Source organism: Ursus maritimus, unplaced genomic scaffold, assembly GCF_017311325.1.
Source record: "Ursus maritimus isolate PB19 unplaced genomic scaffold, ASM1731132v1 scaffold_36, whole genome shotgun sequence".
NCBI lineage: Eukaryota > Metazoa > Chordata > Mammalia > Carnivora > Ursidae > Ursus > Ursus maritimus.
The window spans coordinates 19,713,101-19,738,944 of NW_024426230.1; the positions used below are offsets into that span (position 1 = coordinate 19,713,101).

At 35.8% G+C, this 25,844-nt stretch overlaps 1 protein-coding gene across 2 annotated transcripts in view; it reads right to left on the bottom strand.

Moving 5' to 3' along the window:
• Positions 1–25,797, bottom strand: part of KLHL28 (kelch like family member 28) — a 31,172-nt gene extending 5,375 nt beyond the window's left edge. The window contains exons 1-4 of one of the 2 annotated variants that reach the window (XM_008693714.2): positions 25,649–25,797; positions 11,358–12,256; positions 2,427–2,870; positions 262–470 (exon numbers count right to left, since the gene is read on the bottom strand). In XM_008693714.2, the coding sequence (XP_008691936.1) occupies positions 262–470; positions 2,427–2,870; positions 11,358–12,256 (1,552 nt within the window). In that variant the 5' untranslated portion in view covers positions 25,649–25,797. Of the gene's footprint in view, positions 1–261; positions 471–2,426; positions 2,871–11,357; positions 12,257–25,569 lie in introns of both variants that reach the window. The other variant, XM_008693720.2, reaches the window with a different exon arrangement.
• Positions 25,798–25,844: the final 47 nt, after the last annotated feature.

The window sequence follows — 25,844 nt, forward strand, 5'->3', positions numbered from 1 at the left end:
GATACATTCTATCCCCACCACTTCTAAAAATGTGTTCTCCCAACTTTAAAAAATGATAATATGCACATAGGCATATTAAAGTCACAGTATAGAAGTCTATGTAGTTTTGTCAAATCAGCTGTCTCTCAAGTTTAGCACAATAAAGTTTTTGTTTTTGCTGGACAATACTCTTACTATTGTATTCCAAGGAACTACTATTCCAAGAATATCACTATAAGAAATACCATCCTCTATGTTTACATATTAGTTAGTTATTATTACCTGTTCTGGGTTCTTTCATTGGTCTACACACAGTCCACTGATTTTGATGAGGGTCATATCTTTCAATGCTTGACAAATGTGAGACACCATTATGTCCACCCACCACAAAAATAAAGCCTAGCATGACACCCACACCAAAGTGAATCCTTTTATCTGCCATAGATGCAACCATCTCCCAGGAGTCCTTACTTGGATCATAACGCTCCACACTGCAAATATTCACAAAAGAAAAAATTAATTTGCATATTCCGTGTGCCACTCTTCCTACCAAAGCAGAATCAAAACCTACCATAGTTTTAGAAGTTCCAAAAGACAGATATAAAACAAGAGTAGTTTGTCCCCGATGTTTACATTTTGCTGATAAAATTGCAAGGATAAAAGCTTACCTTGTGAACTGGGGGCAATAACGCCCGCACGCTACTTCATTGTATCATACAAGCTGCAGGGTATATTAAGGGCATAGCACTTCTGGAGTCAGGAAACCTGGTTAAGTACTAATGCTGTATACTTAGAGCCGAATGAACCCTAGCCCTAACGGTTAAGTGTATCCTGGATAAGCCCTTTCCTCTCACCTGAAAAGATGCGGATAACTTAACCTCAATGGATTCATGTAAAAATAAAGTCAAATGAACATACATGTTCTGAAAGGACTTTGAAAATCACAAATTAAATATAAATGTTTTCTAAGGACACTAAGGATCTTCTACATAGCTAAGGAAAAGGGAAGATGAAAAAAAGGAAAGGAGAGGAATTTTTTTGTCTTATAGAAGTCGTGGTGGTTTACTGCAAAGCAAACACTGCAGATTACATAACACAATCTGGCCAATCATAATAATCTCAGAGTGATTTAGGAGAATTCAGGGGTTTAAGTCAAGTCTTCATTCCAGAGAACACTCGGCATTTCCAAGTTGTATTATGGATATCCAAAGCAAATCAGAATTTCCAAAAAACCTTCCCTAGAAAATCGCAGAAGGCCTTTAAATCTCTATTTTGACACGAGCGGGCACAAAGGCAGGATTGTCAAGCTTGTTCTGGTCCTAACCTAACCCCTCAAAAAGACTGAAGCATTTGAGAGTCAGTAGCATAAAACAGAGACTAGACTGTAGACTAGACTGTAGACTAGACTAGAACATAGACTAAACTATAAATATTTCTGAAAGGACATTGGGATAAAAGCCACAAGAGCCCAATTACTGGACAAGAAGAGTTGATAAACTATAGCAAGAACTTAAACTTCAAGAATATTATCTCCCAAAAAAAAAAAAACCTCGACCTTTTATCTTATAAATTTATGCAAGCACATTTTCAAAGAATAAAAATGCATGTCTATGCTCAAAATACTTTTCCTTTAACTAAGGGAGCAATAAAAAGGAGAAATACTTCAGCTTACAGAGAAATAAAAATTTATAGATGAAATGCTGTTGTGCCCTTGCTTTCTCAGTTAACAAACCGCAATATACTCTTCCATTAAATGCTCACAATCAATAAAACACACACCACTCTACGAGAGAAAATCTTTTGAACAGCAATTTTCAACAGAAGTTCAGAATTATGATTAATTTTCCATATAAGCAAGTCACTTTATGCTTTTATTTTTCTCATATATTTTTCTCGTTTATTCAGAGAATACTACAAAATACAGAAATCTCAAATTCGGACTACAGCAAAACTCAGGTACACAATGATACATGCATGATTATAGAATAAGAATCCAAAAAGGAATATTTAAATAAGGCTTTATGCTTAAGATGCATAATATATAACCATATAGGAATTACATTTCACTTTTTACTCTGCTAAGCAATGCAATAACAGACCATTTATACACACACGCACACCCATATTTATATACATTCACCACCTAAAATCTAAAGTTGTCTAACTTCATTTTATATTCAGATCTCTGAATTTTAAAATCTAGTCCAATTATATTAAATGAATGAATTTAAAATTTTATAAGAGGGATTTGATTCTTAGGTCTGTATTAAATCCTCATGTAAAACAATTACAATTACACTCATAGAGCAGATTAAATTTCCCAAATACCTAACAATATTACTTTAAAAATTAAAAAGGGAAGTTCATTCACACACACAAGTTGTGTATAAATCGTTGTTAATGACTTAAAAATCTACAAGCATATACAACTTCATTAAGTTAAATACCTGTTCATGTGGGCAGGACCATACCCACCAATGGCATATATCATTCCATCCAACACGGCTGCAGCAAAACAGCTTCTTGTTGTAGTCATTGGTGCCACCGGTTGCCATTTTCTTATTTTAGGAATATACTTCTCTACAGATTGTAAATAAGATTGTCCATCATAACCACCTAAAGCATAAAGTTCTCCTGCAAGTACTACTACTCCAAGGGTACTTCGGCTCTCATTCATTCTCTCAAGAGAAGTCCAGGTATTTGTATCAGGATTCCAGCATTCTACTGAATTTTCATGTTTTCTGATAGTGATGCCAGGACGCACGTTCGTTTCAATACCACCTATAACATACACTTTTTGGTCTAAAACACATATTCCAAATTCATAGCGAGGAATGTTTAGGGGTGCCAAACCAATCCAAGAGTCATTCTGAGGAAAGTACATCTCCACACTAAAGAATAAGCAGAAAAAATTAAATTTTAAAAATCAAAATGGCTCCAAAACAAATAAAAATGTTTAATCTCTTTAATAATCAGGGACATGCCAATTAAAACCACAACAAACCATGACACATTTTCCAGACTGGCAAAAACTTGTAACAACTGTTGACAAGAATGTGAGCAAGAAATGCACACTCTTTTGGAGGGAGCGTAAACTGGCACAAACTACACTGGAAAACAATTTTACATTATCTGGTAAAACCGAAGGTACGCAAATGTACTGACTCAGCAATTTCATTCATGTGTATCTACACTATTGAATGCCTGATATAAGTCAGTTTTGCACGAGGACATACATACAGAAATGTTTACAATGGCACAGCACAATCACCCATCCAAAGGACAATGGGTAAAAAAGATGTGGTATATCCACCCGAGACTGAGCAATTCCATTCCTAGATACGTACCCAAAAGAAATGCACACATGTGTATGTATGATGTTCATAGCAGCATTATTTGTAACAGTCAAAAAGTGGAAACAGTTCAAATGTTCATGAACCATAAAAAAGATAAATAAATTGTGGCATATCAGAGAATACAGCAATGAAAATAAATTATAGCTACATGTAACAGGAATGAATCTTTTTTTTCTTTTTAACAGAAATGAATCTTACACATACAATGCCAAAGGAAAGAAGCCCAAATCGAAAGAATACATTCTGTATAGTTTCATTTATACCAAGTTCAAAGACATTTCTAATCTCTGGATTAGAAATGAGGATAGAAATGAGGACAGTGGTTACCTTTGGGGAGGGCAGGGAGGAAACTCCAGAGTGGTTTCTGGATGTTGGTCACGTACTGTTTCTTGAACTGGTTTGTAACATTCACTTTGTGATAATTCACTGACCTGTACACTTGGGATTTGTGCATTCTTCTGTATGTGTATAACATTTGAATAAATTCTTATAATTAACAGGTTCATTATAGAAAGAAAATATAGTATTATACCCGTATTTTTGTAATACCACAAACCAATGAAACTAAGTGCACTATTGCTTCATGCAATCTCACAGATGAATTTCATAAACTTATTGTTCAGTAAGAAAACACATCCCCGAAGAATTTATGTAGCATTACTGTATTTATATAAAAATGTATAAACCTAATGCTATATTGGGGCACATAAATATGTGGCAAAATTACAATGAAAAGCAAAGAATAATATGCAGAAAATTCAAAATAGTGGTTACTTCTAGGGGAGGAAAGGAGATGCATCAAGGAGGGACACAAGAGAATTTAAAGGTATTAATAGTCTATTTCTTAAGCTGGTTAATAGGTGCTTAGATTTTTTTCTTTATACCTTGCATGCAAATTACGGTCTCTTGCAAGTATACATATTTCATTTCAATGTCTCCAAACTCAATTGTGCAATAGCATAAAAATATATATTCTCTATCCAGTATAATTAAAGAACATTCATTCATTCATTCCATAGTTATTGAGTGCCTATATACAATTTTGTTATATTGCTTGTTTTAAAAATGTGAATTTGTTCCAATGAAAATGATACATTAGGGAATTATCTGACCTTAAGGAGAGTAGTTTCAGTGAGGTGGTGGGGATAAATCTTGACTGGACTGGTTCAAGAGAGAATAGGAGATGAGGGAAAACAGTGGATATCGACTTTTCCAAGGACTTTACTATAAAGAGTAAAACAAATATTAGATATAAGGATAAGCAGAGAAAGACCAGAGCACCCAGGGAAGACTGGTTTCATCTGGTAGCTTAAACCAGAACATATTTGCATGCTGATGGCAATGATGTAGTACAGCGGGGGGAAGATGACGTGAGAGAGATACGGGATAAATGCAAGAGCAGAGCCCTTGTGCAGGGGAGAGGGAATGGAAGCTAGTAAGTAGAGAAATGGAGGGACGGGTCTTAGAAAAAACATGGTAGATTTGGAGATCAGAAGATGAGATAGTACTCTTCTGATTGCCCTATCTTCTTAGTAGAGTAAGAGACAAAGTCATCAGCTTTGTCTGATGGGGGGGGGGGTTGGATGTTTTTATGGTATAGAACAGTCCTCCAAGGAAGCGGAAGAGTAAACCGCTTAGGGAAAGTAAAGGGGTTGCTGACAGTGCTAAGTGTGTTAAGTGAGACCACTTAAGTTGGGTATGTGTGTTTCTCTAGCCACATATTCCTGCTCAGGTGCAGCCATGGCATAAGTGGAGAACTGATTCTAACTAGATGAGTATGATGGAAGAAGGGCAAGGGAGCCATGAGTGTATTCAAAGGAATGATGACAGTGATGTTCCTGGAATCTAAGCTGAGTAAGGAGTGAGGTGAGGACATGTAGTGGTCAGTGAGCAGTAAGTTTTCTGATTATAGGGCCAAAGGGTTAAAAGTCTTGAAGGGAACAAAGAATGACTGCAGTAGATGTACTGAAATAAATAAGCTGGCAAGAAAGGAGGTGGTAGTCAGAGAACAGAATGTATGAAACCAAGATTTTGAAAGTTTGAAATCACTGGTAATGACAAAGTTGAAGTATAATCATGAGAATAGTACCTAAGGTAAGGCAGAAAAGACTGCTAGAAGTGAGATCAAGGAGGGGCGCCTGGGTGGCTCAGTCATTAAACGTCTGCCTTTGGCTCAGGGCGTGATCCCGGAGTCTTGGGATCAAGCCCCACATCAGGCTCCTCTGCTGGAAGCCTGCTTCTTCCTCTCCCACTCCCCCTGCTTGTGTTCCCTCTCTCACTGGCTGTCTCTCTGTCAAATAAATAAATAAAATCTTAAAAAAAAAAAAAAAAAGAAGTGAGATCAAGGAGAGAGGCAAAGTTGTTGGATAACTGTGAATCATACTATGGGGATGTTGAAATCAGCAAGAATGACTGTTTATATAGAATGATGAGAATGATGAGAACGACAGTAAGCCAGCTATAAAAATCTTCAGGGGCGCCTGGGTGGCACAGTTGTTAAGCGTCTGCCTTCGGCTCAGGGTGTGATCCCAGCGTTCTGGGATCGAGCCCCACATCAGGCTCCTCCGCTAGGAGCCTGCTTCTTCCTCTCCCACTCCCCCTGCTTGTGTTCCCTCTCTCGCTGGCTGTCTCTCTCTGTCAAATTAATAAATAAAATCTTTAAAAAAAAATCTTCAATAAATGAAATTACTAAAGGGATAGCAGATGTTGGCAACAAGAAGGTATATCAAATGATATAGCCTGAAGGCAAATGCTTGGAAAGAGTTGAGATTCTGGAGAGAGGGGAGATGAAAAAATTTGGGAAGTGGATATGAGGAACAAAGAAAAACACTTACCCAAACTTTAGGACCTATGATACATGAGATATGGGGAAACAAAACAGGTTTGAGAGGGCTTTGGCAAAAACTGTATCCTTAAGCATCAGTCATATTTCATTAGAACAAGAAGTTGAAAATAAATAGGATTTTTCTCATGACTGAAAATCTACAGGATATGGCAGACAGAATTGAGGAGTCAATGGGGCGCCTGGGTGGCACAGCGGTTAAGCGTCTGCCTTCGGCTCAGGGCGTGATCCCGGCGTTATGGGATCGAGCCCCACATCAGGCTCCTCTGCTGTGAGCCTGCTTCTTCCTCTCCCACTCCCCCTGCTTGTGTTCCCTTTCTCGCTGGCTGTCTCTATCTCTGTCAAATAAATAAATAAAAATCTTAAAAAAAAAAAAAAAGAATTGAGGAGTCAAAAAGAAAAGGGCTGGGCGATTAGATGATATACAGGACCATACAATAATGGTGTTAATAAAAAACAATATATTTGGGTTATGTCCCAGATTCCTAGCACAGAGCTCCTAAACTTCTTGGAATTTCCTGAGTAATAGGAATGTCTTTTGTTATTTTATAATGAGCCCTTTCCAATCACACCTGAGTTTATGCTACTGAGGTGACTATAAGTGGCCACCCAGATAGCTTCAGCATGGGGGCCAGAAGCCAGAGTTATCAACCATGTGATTAACAGTCAGGAGGTTGAGCTCAATCACCAATGGCCAATGATTTGATCAATCTTACCATCATAATGAAATCTCCATAAAACTCCCTCAACAATGGGGTTTGGAGAGCTTCTAGGCTGGTGACACACTAAGAAGCTAGGGGTGGGTGGCATGCCCAGAGACAGCATGGAAGTTCTGTCCCTCTCTTCCCCACACTCTGCTCAATTTATCTCTTCCCTTTGGTTGTTCCTCAGTTGTACCCTTTGTAATAAACTGGTAAGTAAAGCACTTTCCTGTTCTATGAGTCATTCTAGCAAACTTGGGGGGGGGGGTTGTGGGACTCCCAGAACTTTTAGTCCTCCAGACAGAAATGCGGCACCGTGGGCACCCCATTTATGGCTAGCATCTTAAGTGGGGACAATCTTCTAGGACTAAGCCCTTAAGCCCTTAAGCAGTGGGGTCTGAGCTAACTCTGGATAGTGTCAAAATTATTGGACACGCATTTAGTGTTGGAGAACTAGAGAACTGATTGGTGTGAGAAAAAAACCTCTCAATGATAGTAAGAGTTCAGTTATGATGATGGATTTTCAGAGGTGATTTAGGTAAACTGAGATACAAGATAAAAAGGTTTTAGTCCTTACGGTTTTTGAGGGCAAATGGATAGTTAGTTGTAATGAGGGCCTCTTTCTTGGAATCTGACCTGTAACTTAGAGCACTGAGGTGAGTGGTATCATGAGTGGTGTGGTTCAAAGTCCATTTAACATTTAATGTATTTGCACAATTATTCAAAATCACTTCTAATATAGTGCCATCCTTATGATTCTCTATGTGTAAATAGAAACAATACTCAGAACTTCCTGAGATTCCTTAAGCCACCTACCCAATCCCACTTCCCTCTTTTGCAGACCTCCTTCCTTTTCTAGTTTAAGGGAAAAACTGAGGCTATTGGATAGTATCTATCTTAAACTCCTTCTCCCACCTCTCCCCACTCCAGCAAACCTATCCTCATATTCCGGTTTGGAGATATCAAGAGTCCCTCTTCCTCACATTTAAAACCTTCTACATTTGGGGCGCCTGGGTGGCTGAGTCATTTAGTGTCTGCCTTTGGCTCAGGTCATGATCCCAGGGTCCTGGGATTGAGTCCCACATCGGGCTCCTTGCTCAGCAGGAAGCCTGCTTCTCCCTCTGCCTGCTGCCTCCCCTGCTTGTGCATTCTCTCTGACAAATAAATAAATAAATAAAATCTTAAAAAAAAAAAAACAGAACCATTCTACCTTTGCTTTTGAGACCAACCCCTTCCAATTTCCTCTAAAATCTTGCTTTATCAATGACCATTCCTCTATCCTATACCCTCACCTTATCTCTTTTTACTGGCATCTGATAATAAACAAACTCATGTCTCTCTCTCTTCTAGAACAAAACAAACAAAAACTTAACTCTGATTCTATCATTCTAAGTCTTCACAGTTTATTTCCTTATTTTTTATCTGCTATACATCTTAATCTGCTATAATATATCCACAGCATTCCTATAATTCTGCTGAAATTACTCTACCAAAAGTCATTAATGATCTCCATAGAGCCAAGTTCAAGAGCCATTTTTCTATCTTTATCTGTCTGGGACGTTCCTTAGCATTTTACATTGTTAATGACACTTCTTCCTTCTTGACACATTTAAACTGCTTGGCTTTCATGATACTATTCTCTCTTGATTCTCCTACCTCTAAGATTGTTCTTGCGGCCTTTATCTTCAATATTAATGTTCCCCAGAGGTTCATTTATGAACCAATATTTTTTCCTTTCTATATGTTCTCAATGGATAGAAGAAAGGGACATTTAAACCAGTCAAGAAGTCCAGAAGACTTCATGGTTTTAATTTGTACCTCCAAATGATATATTATATGCCAGTAACTTCCAAATATCCAGTTTTGATGTCTTCATTGAGTTTTGCAATCATTTCCAGCTAGTGGGACATCCTTCACCTGGATATTTAATAGGTACTTCAAACTCATTATGTCCAAACCTGAACACATTACTTTCCCCTTTAAAATGGCTCCTCCCCCTATATTCTCTCTCTTGGTATATAAGATTCATCCAATATCTAACCAAGAAATCTAACTCATCTTTGCTTCTTCCCTCTCACCGTCCCCCCATATCCATTCACTAAATCCTGTCAATTTGCTCTCCTAAAACATTTCTTAAATTAATGCCCCCTTTTCTATCTTTGCTACTTCCACTTTGGACCGCACAATCTCTTGCCTGTACTTTTACAATAGCCTCTTTCCTAATGACTTGGATACTAATTCTGGTTCCTCAATCTTTCTCCAAAAGGAAGCCAAGGATGATCTCATATATGAATCTGATCATTTCACTACCTTCCTTAAAATTGTTTTCTGACCCACATAAGAAAAATCTTCTTCATCATGGCACAGGATACCTTCTTTGACTTGGCCCATACTGACCCTGCCTACCCCTTACTGTTTAGATCTTTGAACTTAATTTTTAATTTGGTTTTTCTTTTCTTTTTTTTCCCCTAAGATTTTATTTTTAAGTAACCTTTATACCCAACGTGGTGCTCGAGATCAAGAGTCGCATGCTCCACCAACTGAGCCAGCCAGGGGTCCTTGATCTTTGAACTTTATACTCTTGCAATACCAAAAAGCTTTTCATCTCCTGCACATCCTATACTGTTACCATTTCATTGTGTCTTTGTGCACTTCCTGTGACCTTTTGCTTGGGTCTTGCTTAGCCTTCAACACTCAGCTTGGACGTTAACTTCTCCACAATAATATTTTCCTTAAATACCCCAAATGGGATAAATGCCTTTCCTTAACACTTCCATGGTATTATCTTTATTATCTACTTAAATATCTGTCTCCTTAACTAAATTATAAACTTCTTAAAGATTCATTATCTAGCATAGTATGTCTGATACACAGGTGTTAAATATTTTTTGTAGAATTAACTTGAATAATTTTTTAGATTGATTCCAATTTTTTCATAGTTATAAATAATACTGCAATAAATGGCTTTGTGCAAATGACATTAACATTTTTTTTTTCTTCTGGGGCGCCTGGGTGGCTCAGTCGGTTAAGCATCTGACTCTTGATTTCAGCTCAGGTCTTGATCTCAGGGTCATGAGTTCAAGCCCTGAGTTGGGCTCTGTGCTGGGCATGGAGCCTACTTAAAAATTTTTTTTTTCTTATAACAGATATAAGATGAATTACTGGGTCTAAACATATGAACAGTTCTTATAACTTTTTAATAATTTATGTATGTTATATTTAATATTTGAGAGACCAAGAGGCAACTGGTCAAGAATTTTTACCATGTAAATTCACATTTGGAATTTTTTGTCATGACATTTTACTAATATGTTTACTTTATGCCCATAATTAGTGCCTTTAAAAATAAGAGTAAACAATCAATTTTTGTAGTCACCATAACTAATGGTAATCTCAATGATACTAGGTTTAGACTATGCAATTGGTTTAATTTAGACAATTAAAATGCAATTGAGACTTTCTAAAAGGCACAGGTATATCAGATGACACTGCTAAAACATCAATAGTTTCCTACCACTGGAGGGTGGCAATCTACTAAATTTTTGAAAATGGCCAGAAAGAAATCACAGTATTAAATAAACTAATCAAACATGAGAGTTTTCATGAAGCATTCCCATTCAAGGGTAAAGCAAAAGTAACATCCAGCTCTATTTTCAACGTATAAAAGTTACTTGTATGATGCTCCAAACCAAGGACTGGCAAACTATGGCTAAGGGCTAAATTCAGCCCACCAGTGACTTTTGTAAATAAAGTTTTGTTGGAACTCAGTCATCTCATTTGTTTACATATTGTCTATGGCTGCTCTCACACTACAATGGCAGAGCTGAGTAGTCATAAGAGAACATATGGCCACAAAGTCTAAGATATTTACTATCTGCCTCTTTACAGAAAAAGTCTGACAACTCCTACTGTAGAGTATTAGAAAAGGAAGCACTCTTTACTACTGTCATTAAAAAATATTTATACTGAAGAAAATAAATACATATGTCCATGATTTGTACTCAGTGTCCTACTTTTCTTATTTCTTTGGTGATTCTTCTACTTGACGGTATTCGTTCAAACCCACTCTTGTCCCCAGCCTGCCCTCTCAATAATTCCTAGCTCTCCTCTTTAGCATCTTCTGCTACAGTTAGCAATAATAAATCCCTACTGACCTGGTCAAATAATAATGTAAACAGTTTCACAAATTAAAAGAAAAAAAGACATAAAATGGTAGAAAAGTAACCAAAATTCATAAAGTTTGTACATGGGGGAGCTGGGAGGAGGCTGTTAAAAACTGAGAGAGTGTTAAAAGGAATGGATGGTGATGTGATTAAAACAACCTGATAAGTGTTTTAGGAAGAATAGAAGAAACAAAAACAAAAACAAAAAGCAAATAAAGTAAATAGTAAAATCAAACTATTTAAAAAACAGAAAATTAGCACACTTAAAAAGTATAAATCTTTTAGCATCAATCCTTTAAGAAAGCCTTCTATTTACCTATCCAAACAGGCAAATAGTCCAGATTTTCCTCCTACTGCACAAAGTACTTTGGGAGCACAGCGAGGTCGTGTCGTCAGGACAGTCTGATGAGAGAGTCTATGTTCAGGCATAAAGTGGTACTTTAGGGCTTCATTCAAAAGATGTTTACAAGTGCGATCATCACGAATAAGATGATTTGCTTCATATAGTCTAGTGAGAAACTTAACACTCAGCAATGGTAATCTCACACTATTAAGTAGCTGTGCTAAGTATTTCTGACGTTCTTGTACGTCATACTTGATCCAAGACTCAAGTGCATAAAACACAGTCTCTTCTGTAGCTACATTCAAACAGTCATTGGAAACAATTTCATCCAAATCAGCATGTGTAAGCTCAAAAAACTCTTCAGTCTGGCAAACAGCTTCAAAATTCTGGCATATGTATTTAGTAGCTGCCAAATAAAGGTCATGACAACCATATGTCTCTGCAAAACGAGAAATTCCAATACAGTTACCAGGATCAAGTTGGCTTTCAAGAAATGCACAACATTCTTTCAGAACAAGTTTTATCTGGAGTAGGTTTGCTGCTGGAAGAAGAGATTCAACTGTGTCCTGTGAAATAAAAACAGTTCCTGTATAGGCATACTCCACAATGGCCTGGAGAGCAGTTTCATCAATGCACTGAAACTCAACCTCACTGTTCTCTTTTTCAGAAAGGTTTCCAGTGAACATAGCTTTGAAATATGGGCTGATGCTGGCAAGTACCACTTTGTGAGCATGGATTTTAACATCACCGACTCGAAGAATGATGTCACAGAGTTCGTGATGTTGGCGAAGAAGATTCAAGCCCTGCAGAAGTTGTTCAGAATGTAAGTGGGTTAAGTTAGCAAGCATGTAGGTCGGGGATGTGTGGTCCATCTGCAGAAAAACAAAAAGCACGGGCAGTTATTTCAAAATAATCTTGCCTGTATGATTCCCTTTTCAAATAGTACAAAATAAATGAAATTTCTTGTTTATTGGCCTATTTGTTGGTTTTTAAATACTTTATACTAAATACTAGACTGAGGCTTTTAGCAATCATATAATTAACAATCAATAATTCAATTCCTATATTATAGATCCTAGGAAACAAAGGCCCAAAGGTTATGTGATATGCCCCAAACCACAAAGGTCTCTTGATAATGGACTTTTGGACTGGAACTCTTCTGTTTCTCTTCATTAAATTCAAGTTACCACTGAAACAAAATGCAAATGTGAAAAAAAAAAACCCTAAAAAAAATGAGTTTTGAAGCAACATTAATAACTTTTTGGCTATTTTCTCAATAATATCAATGCCTGCCAATCTAATCAACAGATGCTTTAACTGGAAATAAATTTCATGTTAACTCATACACTTTACCCGAAGACACAGTAATTACTTTAATAATGGGTGCTGAATTTAACAAAAGTATTACTATTAACTAATTCAATAACAAAAAAGTAATGTGAACACAATTTGATGCTCTATAGTAAGGGCAATTAGGTATCTACTCAACTCTTCAACATAACTTTAGATCATATTCAATCAATCTTTTTGCCACTTTGTACTTCTGAAAGATGAAAAAGAATAAAAAATAAGAGAAAAGAAAAAAGATGAGAGAAAAAAAGAAGAAAAAGAAGCAACAGGGATTGTGGTAGGCTGCATGAATAATGGCTCCCCAAAAAGACATCCACATCCTAATCCCTGGAACCTTTGAATGTTATCATATGGCAAAAAAGACACTCAAGTTATAATTAAGGATTTTGAGATGGAGACATTATCTACTGGATTATCTAGGTGGGCCCTAAATGCAACCACATGTACCTTATAGGAAGATAGTAGGAGATTTGACACAGAAAGGAGGAAAGAACGTAATGTGACCACAGAGGCAGAGATCAGAATGATGAAGCCACAAACCAAGCAATACTGGTAGACACCAGAGGCTGGAAGAGGCAAGGAACACATTCTTCCCTGAACTGCCAGAGGGAGCACAGCCCTGCCAACACCTTAATTTCAGCCCACTGATAACTAATTTCAGAGTGTGAAAGGATAAATTCCTGTCGCGATTTGTTACAGCAGCCCTAAGAAATTAACACATGGATACTTCAGAATGGATCTTAGCAGCTGCTTAGAAATAGGAACTGTTTCCTTCCTACCTCGAACATAAGTTATTGGGATAATAAAAAAGTAGACTTCATTCCAATTTTTAAAGTATTATCAAATAAATCAAAACTTTCCAAAAAGTATTAAGTAATATCAATACTGGTAAGACTGGGAGAGTGTAGTACTTTATTCCTATACATTTTTAAGTGGAAATATCCATATACTGAAACTTTTATCTTCATCAAGAACTTAATCATTTCACACCTGTTTCAAATGAATTTTAAATCTATTAACAAATTATGTTATCATGGCCACCTAGCAGCTAGTATCACTGACCTCCATTTCTGGTCTTTCCAAATAATTCCACACAACATCTAATAATAATTTTCCATCATGGTATGAACAAGACTCAAGAAATTGTTGGAAAGAAAAAAATTCTGGGTCTTAAAATAGGTACTTTACTCCAGAACAGAATACTGGTAAGAAGACAGCAATGATAGGCATAAGTTTAGATCTAGATCTGTACTTTTACTTACTATAGTACTGACCTTTTAATCTGCTTAACTCCCTTTAGTTTCAGTTTAATGGAAAAAAATATCTTAACTAAAAAGTGAAAAATGAACAGGAATGAAAACCGGATATAGAAAATAAATGACAAAATTAAGAAAGCAGTCCTAGCTACTTTACCTCTAGTTAACTTCTCTCATCTTTATTTTTCTTATCTGCAAAATGAGATCATTATACCTGAACTATACACCTCACAAGGTTTTTGAGAGTCAAATTAGATACTGCACATGAAAATACAATAAACTGTTAAGAGTTATAAATATAGAGTATTATGATGAGGCAACAGAGGCGCCAACAGGATCAGGAAAGAACAGGGACCTTGGAAATACAGGATAATGAGTTTTAGTCCTAATTGGGTCATATACTGTTGTTATATAGAATTGTTACATTTCTTAATCTACATATTAATTTTTTTATTCATAAAGTAAGAATACCTCCCTCTCAGAAAGCTACTCACATGAAAATGGTTTTTTAAAATGTAAAGGTACACACAACTTGAAGTGCTATGAATACAGCACTATAGTGCCATTTTATTAAGTTGCCTCTTCCCATATCTTCACTTTCACAAATTCCCATTCTTTCCACAATGCCCTTTCATTCCAATTTAGCTCACGTAATCACTATAGCTCTATACAAATATTTTCTTGCCAAATGTCAGATTTTTGTCTTAACCTTTCTCCTCTCATCTTCTTTTCATCCAATTCAAATTCTCAAAAAGCTGGGTCAAAATTCACTTCATCTCTAAGTCTGTAAACATTTAAGTACTCAACTCCTTTACATGCAATTAATTATATGTGCTGTTTTGTATAACATAAAAAACTCATTGCCTGAGATTCTTAACTCTCATTTGTCTGATTTAACAAAGAGAATATTATTCAGACTGAAAAGTGCAGAATAAACAGGAAAGGTGAATGGATACAGAAAATAAGAGAAGGGATTGAAAACGGAGCTATAGCTAATGAAACAAGAAAGGGAAATAAAAGGTGAACTGATTGGAAAGGAAGAAATAAAACTGTCTTTGTTGGCAGATGACATGACTGTCTGTAGAAAATCTGAAAAAATCAAAGGAAACACTCCTGGAACCAATAAGCAATTATAATAAGATAGCAAGATACAAGGCTAATATACAAAAATCAATCACTATCCAACACATCAGCAATCAACAAGTGAAATTCGAAATTTAAAACATATTACCATTGACATTAACACCTACAAAATATGAAACATATAGATACAAATCTAACAAAATGTATACAAGAGCTATATGAGGAAAACTATAAAATTCTAATGAAAGAAACCAAAGACTAAATAAATGAAGAGATGTTCCATGTTCATGGGTAGGAAGACTCAATATTATCAAGATGTCAATTCTTCCTTACTTGAACTATAGATTCAATGCAATCTCAATAAAAATTCCAGCAAGTTATTTCATGGCTACGGCAAACTGATTCTAAAATTGATATGGGGAGGTAAAAGATGCAGAAAAGCCAACTCAATATTGAAAAAGAAGAACAAAGTTGAAGAACTGACATTATCTAATTTCAAGAATTATTAGAAAGCTATAGTAATCAAAACAGGGTAGCGGTAGTGAAAGAACAAACAGACCAATGAAAGAGAATAGAGAGCCCAGATATAGAACAGAGACAGAGAGAAATTAAGGAGCCAATCACATTTACAATTGCACCCAAAACCATAAGATACCCAGGAATAATCCTAACCAGAGGCAAAGGATCTATACTCCAAAAACTACAGAACGCTTATGAAAGAAATTGAGGAAGACACAAAGAAATGGAAAAACGTTCCATGCTCATGGATTGTAAGAACAAATATGGTTAAAATGTCTATGCTGTCTAGAGCAATCTACACATTCAAAGCAATCTGTATCAAAACACCATCAACTTTTTTCACAGAACTGGAACAAATAATGCCAAAATTTGTATGGAACCACAGAAGATCCCAAATAGCCAAAGGAATGTTGAAAAAGAAAACCAAAACTGGTGGCATCACAATTCTGGACTTCAAGCTCTATTACAAAGCTGTAATCATCAAGACTGTATGGTACTGGCACAGAAACAGACACACAGATCAATGGAACAGAATAGAGAATCCAGAACTGGACCCCCAACTCTATGGTCAACTAATCTTCAACAAAGCAGGAAAGAATATCCAATAGAAAAAAGACAGTCTCTTCAACAAATGATGCTGAGGAAATTGGACAGCCACATGCAGAAGATTGAAACTGGACCATTTCCTTAAACCATACATATAAATAGACTCAAAATGGATGAAAGACCTAAATGTGAGTCAGAAATCCATCAAAATCCTACAGGAGAACACAGGCAGCAACCTCTCTGACCTCCGCCGCAGGAACTTCTGCTAGACATGTCTCCAAAGGCAAGGGAAACAAAGGCGAAGATGAACTATTGGGCCTTCAAGATAAAAAGCTTTTGCACAGCAATGGAAACAGTCAACAAAACCAAAAGACAGCTGACAGAATGGAAGAAGATATTTGCAAATGACATAGTAGATAAAGGGCTAGTATCCAAAATCTATAAAGAACTTATTAAACTCAACACCCAAAGAACAAATAATCCAATCAAGACATAGACAGAAGACATGAACAGACATTTCTCCAAAGAAGACATCCAAATAGCCAAGAGGCACATGAGAAAGTGCTCAACATCACTCGGCATCGGGAAAAACAAACCAAAACTACAATGAAATGAGCCCTGGGTATTACATAAGACTGATGAATCAATAAGACTGATGAATCACAGACCTGTACCCCTGAAACAAATAATAGATTATATGTTAACTATTTGAATTTAAATAAAAATTAAAAAAAAGAAATATTGAGAATAAAGTTTAAGTGAAGAGATAATACTTTTAATGCTTAACAAAAAACAACTCAAACTAAAAACTTTAAAAGGGCAAGGTAAAAATAGGGAACTTAAAATGAATTACACTGGAGGTTTGTCATAATATCATTCTTAAAATTTTTAATTTGATGCCTTTCCTTTCTGAAGAAATCTGGCTTAAGAGAAATTCACTAAACTTTAACTTTTTTTTTTTTTTTTGGAAGCTTTAAAACAATGGTTCTCAAAATATGGTCCTTGTACCACCAGCATCAGCATCCCCAGGGACCTGCTACGGATGAGAATTCTTGAGCCCAACCACACATCTAAGAAATCAGAAAGTACATAGACAGAAAGGGGCAGCAATATGTGTTTCAGGCCCTCCAGGCAACTGATATGCATGCTAATTTTTGAGAACTAGTTAAAATATTGCCAGCACAAGTGTAACTACTAAAAAAAATCATCCTACGTCATACTGTAACTCCTTCAAAATTATGAACTACAACTGTGAGTATATTTGGTTCTCAGCCATTTACCTCTAAATGGCTAAAAATAAATCAAAGAAGCAATAACTTCTAATTTTTAAAACCTCACCTCATTGACAATTTCATCTCAGTGACAACCTTGTGCAGAAGAAAAAGCAAGTATCATGGAAAACCGCAAAGAACACTGAGCAATTTGAGTTCAAGTCTACATTGACTACTTAATAGCTGTATACTTTGGGCAAATTACTTATTCTTAACTTGAACTTTGTCATTTGTAAAACTTGTCGCTGTGGATTAAATAGAATGTTTGGTTTGGAAAAAGAGACCAATGGAGAAGAATTAAAATACAGATATAGATCATTTAGCCTATGCAAATTTAGCTTATGATAAAGGCAGTATTTCAAAATCAATGAGGAAAATAGGGTTTTAAATAAACATGTTAGAATAACTAAATAGCCTTATAAAAAATAGGTAAAATTAGATCCCTTCCACAAATCTACACCAGGATAAACTCCTAATGGATCAGAGGTATGAATGTAAAAAATGAAATCATACAACATATTACAATAACAGGGTGAATTTCTCTGTAACCAAGATTAGAAATAATTTCCTAACTATGATACAAAACCCAGAAGCAATAAGTGAAAAGACAGATCAACTTGATTACATTACAAAGCTTTAACTAGCTACAATACTTTGACTAGCTAAAAAAATCATAAGCAAAGGAGAAATCTGAGGTTGAGAAAAATATCTGCAACATATGTAAAATACATATCGGAGTATGTATAACATTTCTAAAATATTCTAGTCCTACAGGAAAAATAGACTAAAGAACAGCTAGTTTAAAAAAATGCAAATGTTCTTAACTATATGAAAAAATCACTCAACTTCACTTATGATCAAATAGATTAAAATGAGTTAATAGTTCTTTCTCTTGGCAATACACTGTGTTGGTACGACTGTGAGAAACAGGCATTCTCACAAGTTGCTGTGCAAATATTAAATGATATAAGACCTCTGGAGGTAAATCTGGAAAATCTAGCAAAATAACATTTGCATTTACCCTCTGACCCAACAATCTGACTTCTAAGAATTTACTCAAAAAATACAATGGCAAAAAATATATAATGACAACTACAAAAAGTTAATAATTGCAAGTTTATTTGTAAAAGCGAAATAACAATTCTTTACGCTTATTTTTATGCTTGAGAGACTAAGATGTAACTGACCAAGAATTTTAAAATAACTCTAACGTACACCAACAAAAGAATGGTTGGAAAAAAAACCGACATATCCATGCAATGGAGTGCTATGCAGCTGTGGAAAAAGAATGAGGGATCTCTATACATACAGCTCTAGAGAGATCTCCCTGATCGAAGCAAGGAAGAGAAATATGTGTATAGTACATCACCACTTATCTAAGGGGAGGTGACAAGTTTACAGGTTCAGTTATATTAAAAAACAAAGGAAATTTTAAATATTTTTAAAAGGTTAACTACAGAGTAGAGGGGATAGATAGAAGCTAGACATCTCCAAATATAATCCATTTTTTGACTTGCCTATGGAATCAGTAAAGTATTTTACATAATTATACAACAAAATTAAATCTTAAAAACACAATCCATAAGAAACTTGAAAATTAAAGGAAGCAAAGGAACCCAATATTTATCTAGTTAGTGACCTAACCATACCATTCCAAATAACTTTAAAACAGTAATTTGATGGTCTGTTACTAGTGGGATATGCCCTAAAACAAAACAAAAAACTTTATACTATTTTCAGTAATCACATTATCGGTGAAAGTGTTATTTGATTCTGAAACTGTTATGTGTGCATTGCAAATTGTTATGTGTGCATTGCATAATTACAAGGCATTTCTAATATCATCATCCCTAGGGTCACTGTGATCTGTAATTCTCAACAGGGGAGAAAAGAGATAAAGACATAAGACTAAGATATTAAATATAAACCTTGTACTCTGATTTTGAATAAAAAGTATAGGAGGGAATAAATCTATATACAGAAACATTAATTACATGTACTACTATATATTTTAGGTATATGATATAGAAAATACATATGAGATATACAAATGCATAAAATATGTACATTATTTTAAGGAAAAAGTTAATTATATTTCCTAGCTCTGTTTACTGAAAATGGCTAGGAACTATGACCAACCCAGTAGCAAGGAGCACTCCTACCACCCAGATGTGGTCCCTAAATATCAATCCCTCCCCAAGGGATCAGAACTCCTTGTTCAAATGGCTGATTCAAGTCCTAGGCGGAAAATGTCAAGATAAATTTGGAATCTTTACATACTAGAGAGCAAGAAAGCTATCAATGACAACTAAGGTTATAAAAACAGGAACTAAACTGAATAGGCAGACTATCACTAGTCAAAGATGGGACAAAGTGAGTATCAATAACTGCAACTGATTAAAAGATATCAGAAATGCTTAAAACAATGAGTCCATAATGATAATACAATTATGACAATTTAAAGAGAGTCGTAATTCATCAGCACTGGAGGATGCTAATGAACCAACTTATTATTTGAAACCTAGTAAATAAAGGGAAAGAATCGAACATTTATCACGTCTTTCCAATACTAACTGTACCACTGGTACCAAATACATGAGGGGAAGTTTCTTTTTATAAAAGTACTCCAGTTAATAAATAAAGAAGGAATGATAGAGTGTCACCATTTCACAATCTCAATGAATAAATGCAGGTATTGATCAAAAGCATTGATTATGAAGGGCTGCTAATATCACAAAAAGAGAAGACAACCAGACATCTGGATCTTTTGATAGAAGACCATAGTATCAATTATGGATATTGTTGACTCCCCAGCCCCCCACACACACCAAAATCAAACATGCAGTCCACAGTCTAGATCCGACTATTAATCTACAAGAAATACAGAGAACAGAAGAAGCATCTTAAACCGTAACAGAAGGATGCAATCAGCAACAACACCCTGACTGTGAGAAACTGTACGGAATAACCTAGATGCTTCCACAAATAAACTGAAAGAAATTAAAAGAAAATGAACCTACAGATCAAAAAAAATTTGAAAGACATATCAAACAAATACAACTTGTGACTGTATAGGTGTGTGTGCGTGCATGCAGACACATGCACACACACCCAGACACACACATGTAGGAGACAACTGGAAATTTGTAAACTAACTAGATTACTGATTATATTAACTAATCACTGTTGCTGAAAAATGATACTGTAGTTATGTTTTTAAGAGTTTTTATCTTTTATATACTAAAATGTTTGTAGGTAAAATAATATCATATCAGGGATTTGCTTAAAATAATATGAGATGAGAGGCACTTGGGTGGCTCAGTCAGTTAAGCGTCGACTCTTGATTTTGGCTCAGGATTTGTTCTCAGGGTTGTGAGACTGAGCCCCGCATCAGGCGCCACACTCAATAAGGAGTCTGCTTGAGATTCTCTCTCTCTTTATCTCTCTCCCTCCCTTCCCTGTACCCCCCTGGCACACATGCGCACATTCTCTCTCTCTCTCTAAATAAATAAATAAAATATTTCTAAAAAAATAATATGGGATGAGTAAGTGGAGATGTAGATGATGTCCTGAGTTGCTAACTATTGAAGCTGGGCGATAGGTACATGAGGGTTTATGATATTATTCTGTTTTTGCATGTTTTTGAAATTTTGCACAGAGGAAAAAAAGAATGTATGTATAGGGCACTAAGCTTGGCATAAGACTTAGAAATGAAGAATCTGAAGTTCAGAGAGTTTAAATGAATTAACAAAGATCATACAAGTAGTAAGAGATGTTACTGGGACTATAATGTTTTCTTAATCTAAGAACAATGTTCTCTATATATTACACTCAAAAAATTTCAATGCTGAACAGTGTAGACTTGCTCAAAATATTTACTGAACCAATTTATAATTGTTGCCACTCCTGAGGAAATTATTCTATAAAGAGCTAGGTGGAAAAAGCCTTTGACTGTCAAGATGTGCCAGTTACTGTTCTAAACTTTTCACATGTATTAACTCCTTTCATCCTCAGAATAATACCATGAGATAGGTACTGTTGTTGTTATTATTCCTATTTTATAAAGTAAGCTGAGGCACAGAGAAATTAGGCCCAGGCAAGATTTAAACCTTGGCACGTTGTCTCCAGAGTTCTTCATTACTGTTATAAAGCCCCACTTATAATCTCTTAACCTTATTAAAGTTTTAACTCAAACAAGAATCTAAAAAAGTGCAGGACAGAAACTTAAAAATTGTTAGATCACGTACAACTACACATACCTATGTAAAATATATACAAATACTATGTAGATCAAATACAATAGTACACCAGGGCTTTAAAATGAAATACAGAAGGATCGATGGAACTATCATTCCCTTCTGTTATTTATATAATGGCAGCATTCTTGTTACATGAATGCGCACAACATAAAGACAATGTTAGATAAAATCAAACTTTCCACAGTCCACAGCAGCTTCATAATTTTAGGTGCTGAAACAAAGCTAATAAAGGTCAGGCTGTGAGTTTAGTAACTACTTAACTGACACCTAAGCTACACAACAGTGGTGCTGAAATCAGCTGGGAGACAATTATCTGCTACAACAAGAGCAAATAAATGGTGATGAGAAATAAGAATTGTTTAAAAAAAATCTAAACACACATATACTTTGCTGTAAAAAGTGTGATCTATAAAAAATGACAGTATTTTATCAGATCAGTTCTTTTCTTAAATTTCTTTCCCACAGTTCAACTCTCCTCACAGAAGAATTCAATTAATGATGGCATACTATTTTATCAGTGGGCCCAAGAACAGGCTGGCATATTTTCCTGTTCTTTGAGATTGACTTTCATTATACCTGGAGAAACAAAAGTAAAATTAGAAGCCTGCTATAATATGAATCATTATATCATGAAGTCAGAAATAATATGAAAGAAAACCCTCAAAGCCTTTTTTTTTTACATTCAGCAAAAGCTGTAAGTTACATAATTAATCCGTCCACTGAAAAACTGGTTGCAATGAAAGTGAAATCCTGTTAACTTACACAGATTAGTACCAGAAATGCAACAAAAACTGGATTGTTTAAAATTATAGTTTTGACTCAGAAATGCACAATGACTTTGAAACATAAACCTAAATAAATGAAAATGTATCTCTGATATACATCAAGAAAACCTGTAATTTCACATACATAAAAACAGACTCATAATTTTTTAACCTTATTGAAGTTTTGGCTCAAATAAGAAACTAAAAAATTTCAGAACAGAACCCCAAAAAGGAAGATTAAAATATATATAATTAAATAACATATAATAAAATAAATGAATGATTAATATTGGAAAAATCAAATTTTATCCTATACTTTCAAAACTTTTCCCCACCAAAACTATTCCAAAGCTCTAACCAAGTAGCTACACTGACTAATTTGCTTTACTTTCTTTCTCTGTCCAATTAATTTCCATGAAAACATCCATAACATGTGCCACAGCACATAGATGTAACTTCAAAAAATTGTTGTGAAAATTCAATGAGTCAATATTCATTAGGTATCTACCACCCTGTACGACACACAGCAAACAATCAAAAAATGGTAGTCTTTTTTTTTTTTTTTTTTTTTTTTTAAAGATTTTATTTATTTATTCGACAGAGATAGAGACAGCCAGCGAGAGAGGGAACACAAGCAGGGGGAGTGGGAGAGGAAGAAGCAGGCTCTTAGTGGAGGAGCCTGATGTGGGGCTCGATCCCATAACGCCGGGATCACACCCTGAGCCGAAGACAGACGCTTAACCGCTGTGCCACCCAGGCGCCCCAAAAAATGGTAGTCTTATCATGACCTGTTAATAGCACCTTTTCTTTGCATAGTATTTCTTCACAGTAACTTCTTAAACTATACAAAAGTCTTAATAGTTTATAGAATGCACACTGATTTCTAGTATTCCTGGATGTCTATAAAATTTGAGTAAAAACACAGAAAAAACTATGGTGGCTCATCCAGCCAATTAATATCTTATCTCTGACTGTGGAAATAAAAAGATGTTTTACGGCAATTGTGTTTATAAGTCCAGCTCAAAAAATTGATATTTTTAATTTGTTTTACCTGAATTTGGTATTTTCAAAGTATTCTTAATTATAGCCTTTCATCTTTCAAAGGTGTACTATTAAATACACAGTGTACTCCACTATTCTGGAATTTGATTTAAAAATTTTTTATCCTATCTCTACTTATGGCTAAATATAAAAGGTTTTTCTAGTTAATACACAATTCCTACAATTCCCTGGATTACTTGAATTCAAGAGTAAGATTTATTTAAATTTGCTTCGTCAAAGAAATAAATAGATTATACATTAAATGAATGAGATTTGTCTTCCACAAAATAATCTTAAAAGATAATTAGTAAGATACATGATGTTGATAAGGTCCCGTTTCCTAAATATCCACCATGGAGGCTAATGCATCTAACATGCCTTTATCAAAGAAATTAAATGTAACATATAAAATAAATTGCAATCTGTAACATAATGATCTACGGATCCCTGAGAAAGGGGGTCAAAATGAAGACTCATTTCGCTTTGTTCTAAGAGAAAGGACACAATAACTGGTTGGGTTAAGTATCCACAACCCTTGAAAAGTATTCTCTGTGGAGAGAAGGAGTAATTCTCAAGCTTCTACCATAACTTTGATGATGATATATCATTCAAGACTTTCCAAGTTCCTTTTCTTTGATTTCATGATTGCCAAGCAACCTCCACTTCCCAAGTTCTTCAATACAGCAAAGAGTGCACTGGATTTTTCAACCTGAAAATTCTGATCACTGGAGAGGGTTATCTTCTATTCCAACATAAACTGGCATTCTAATACATACATTCTAATGTGTATATCATTCTCTTATTTAGTTCAGTTTGAGTTGGGTTTCTGAAGCCTGAATATATATGAGTAAAAGTATAAATATGAGTTTCTTACACTGGAAATATGAGAACCAGACAGACATTTCTTCTTAATGACCACTGCTACAACCATCTCTTGGTTTTCACTTCCCAGCCCTTACACTATCCCTAAAACTTTTAAAAAATGGAAAAAAGGGGGGGGTGGTCTATTGAAATAATGTTAAACCAAGTTAGGCAGATTCATTTAAAAACCAAAGTGACTAATTAAAATCAAAATAACAACCAAGAATTGAAACCAAAACATAAGGATGTTTACACAAGCCTCATTTACATTTACTCTATTCCCAAAGGACAAAAAGAAACCTATGATATTCAAATTGTGCTTTAGGACAACAGACAGAAATTATGTTTGAACTTGCATTATCCAGCAACATTATTTATAAAGTGGTTTGGCATATGTAACTCAATTATCCTAAAACTTCACTTGCATTTAAGCTTAATGAATTGGAGACTTCAAATAATAACTCGGCCTTTTCTCAGTGGGTCATTCTAAAGTAATTGTGTCATTCCTTCAAAAAATATCTCTTCCACACTTCAAAGAATTCAGCCTCACACCAGACACTCCAGCTCTTCAATTGTATCCGCTCAAGTTTCATTTACAAAAAGGAGAGAACGCTCACCAATTCACACTTCGCCTAAAACAAAGAAACGTCTATTATTAGCCCTAAATCTACAGGGCATAATTCTCTTAGGTCCATGATGCCAAGAACTTCAACCGCAAGTGAAATTGTCTTTGCAATCTCGGTCTCCAGGAGACTGAAAGGCTGCAGAGACGCGCAAGGATCCTGCAGGGAGACTGGGGTGGCAGAGCGTGCGGGAGGAGGGAAGGAGTAAGTGTCAGAGAGGAACTGCATTAGGAGACTTTGAGAACATACAAGAGAGAGGCGGTGAGATACAGGGAAAAACAGATTAAGTACGTTTTCAAAGAGAATTTAAAGTGATGAAAGTAAGGAAAGATGAAATAAAATCATTAACCTTCCACGACCAGAGGGTAAGCGAAGTAGGAAAGGGGGGGGGGAGGGCGCAGAGTGTAAGGGCCCCAAAGACCATAATTTGAAAAAAAGTACTCGAGCTATGAGCTTGGCCTTGGTCCGAATCTCCATTCAGGGTACGCGGACCGCAGGAGGAAAGGATCGCACTTACTCAGGGTTGTAGAAAGCAACGCATTTACAACGGTAACAAACCCTGCACAAGAAGATGTCGCCTCTCTCCCGGCTAGCTCCCGTTCATTTCTTTACCTCTTACTGCAGCACCTGCGTCACTCCGGCAAAACTCTGCCAAAGCCTGCGCCGCAGGAGGACAGCAAAAGGAAAATACCTGAGTCCCAGGAATCACGTCGGCAACGAAAGGAGGAGTCGCGGACCACTGGAGTCGGGGCAGAATCCTCACTCGTCTCCAGTCAAACCCCAATCCTTTCGGGTGGGGCGGTGATCTTCCGCTAGGAGCGGAAACGTCACTTCCGCTTAGGGCCTTCACCCTTCTTTGCCTTCTCCGCTCTAGATACGCTCTCTAC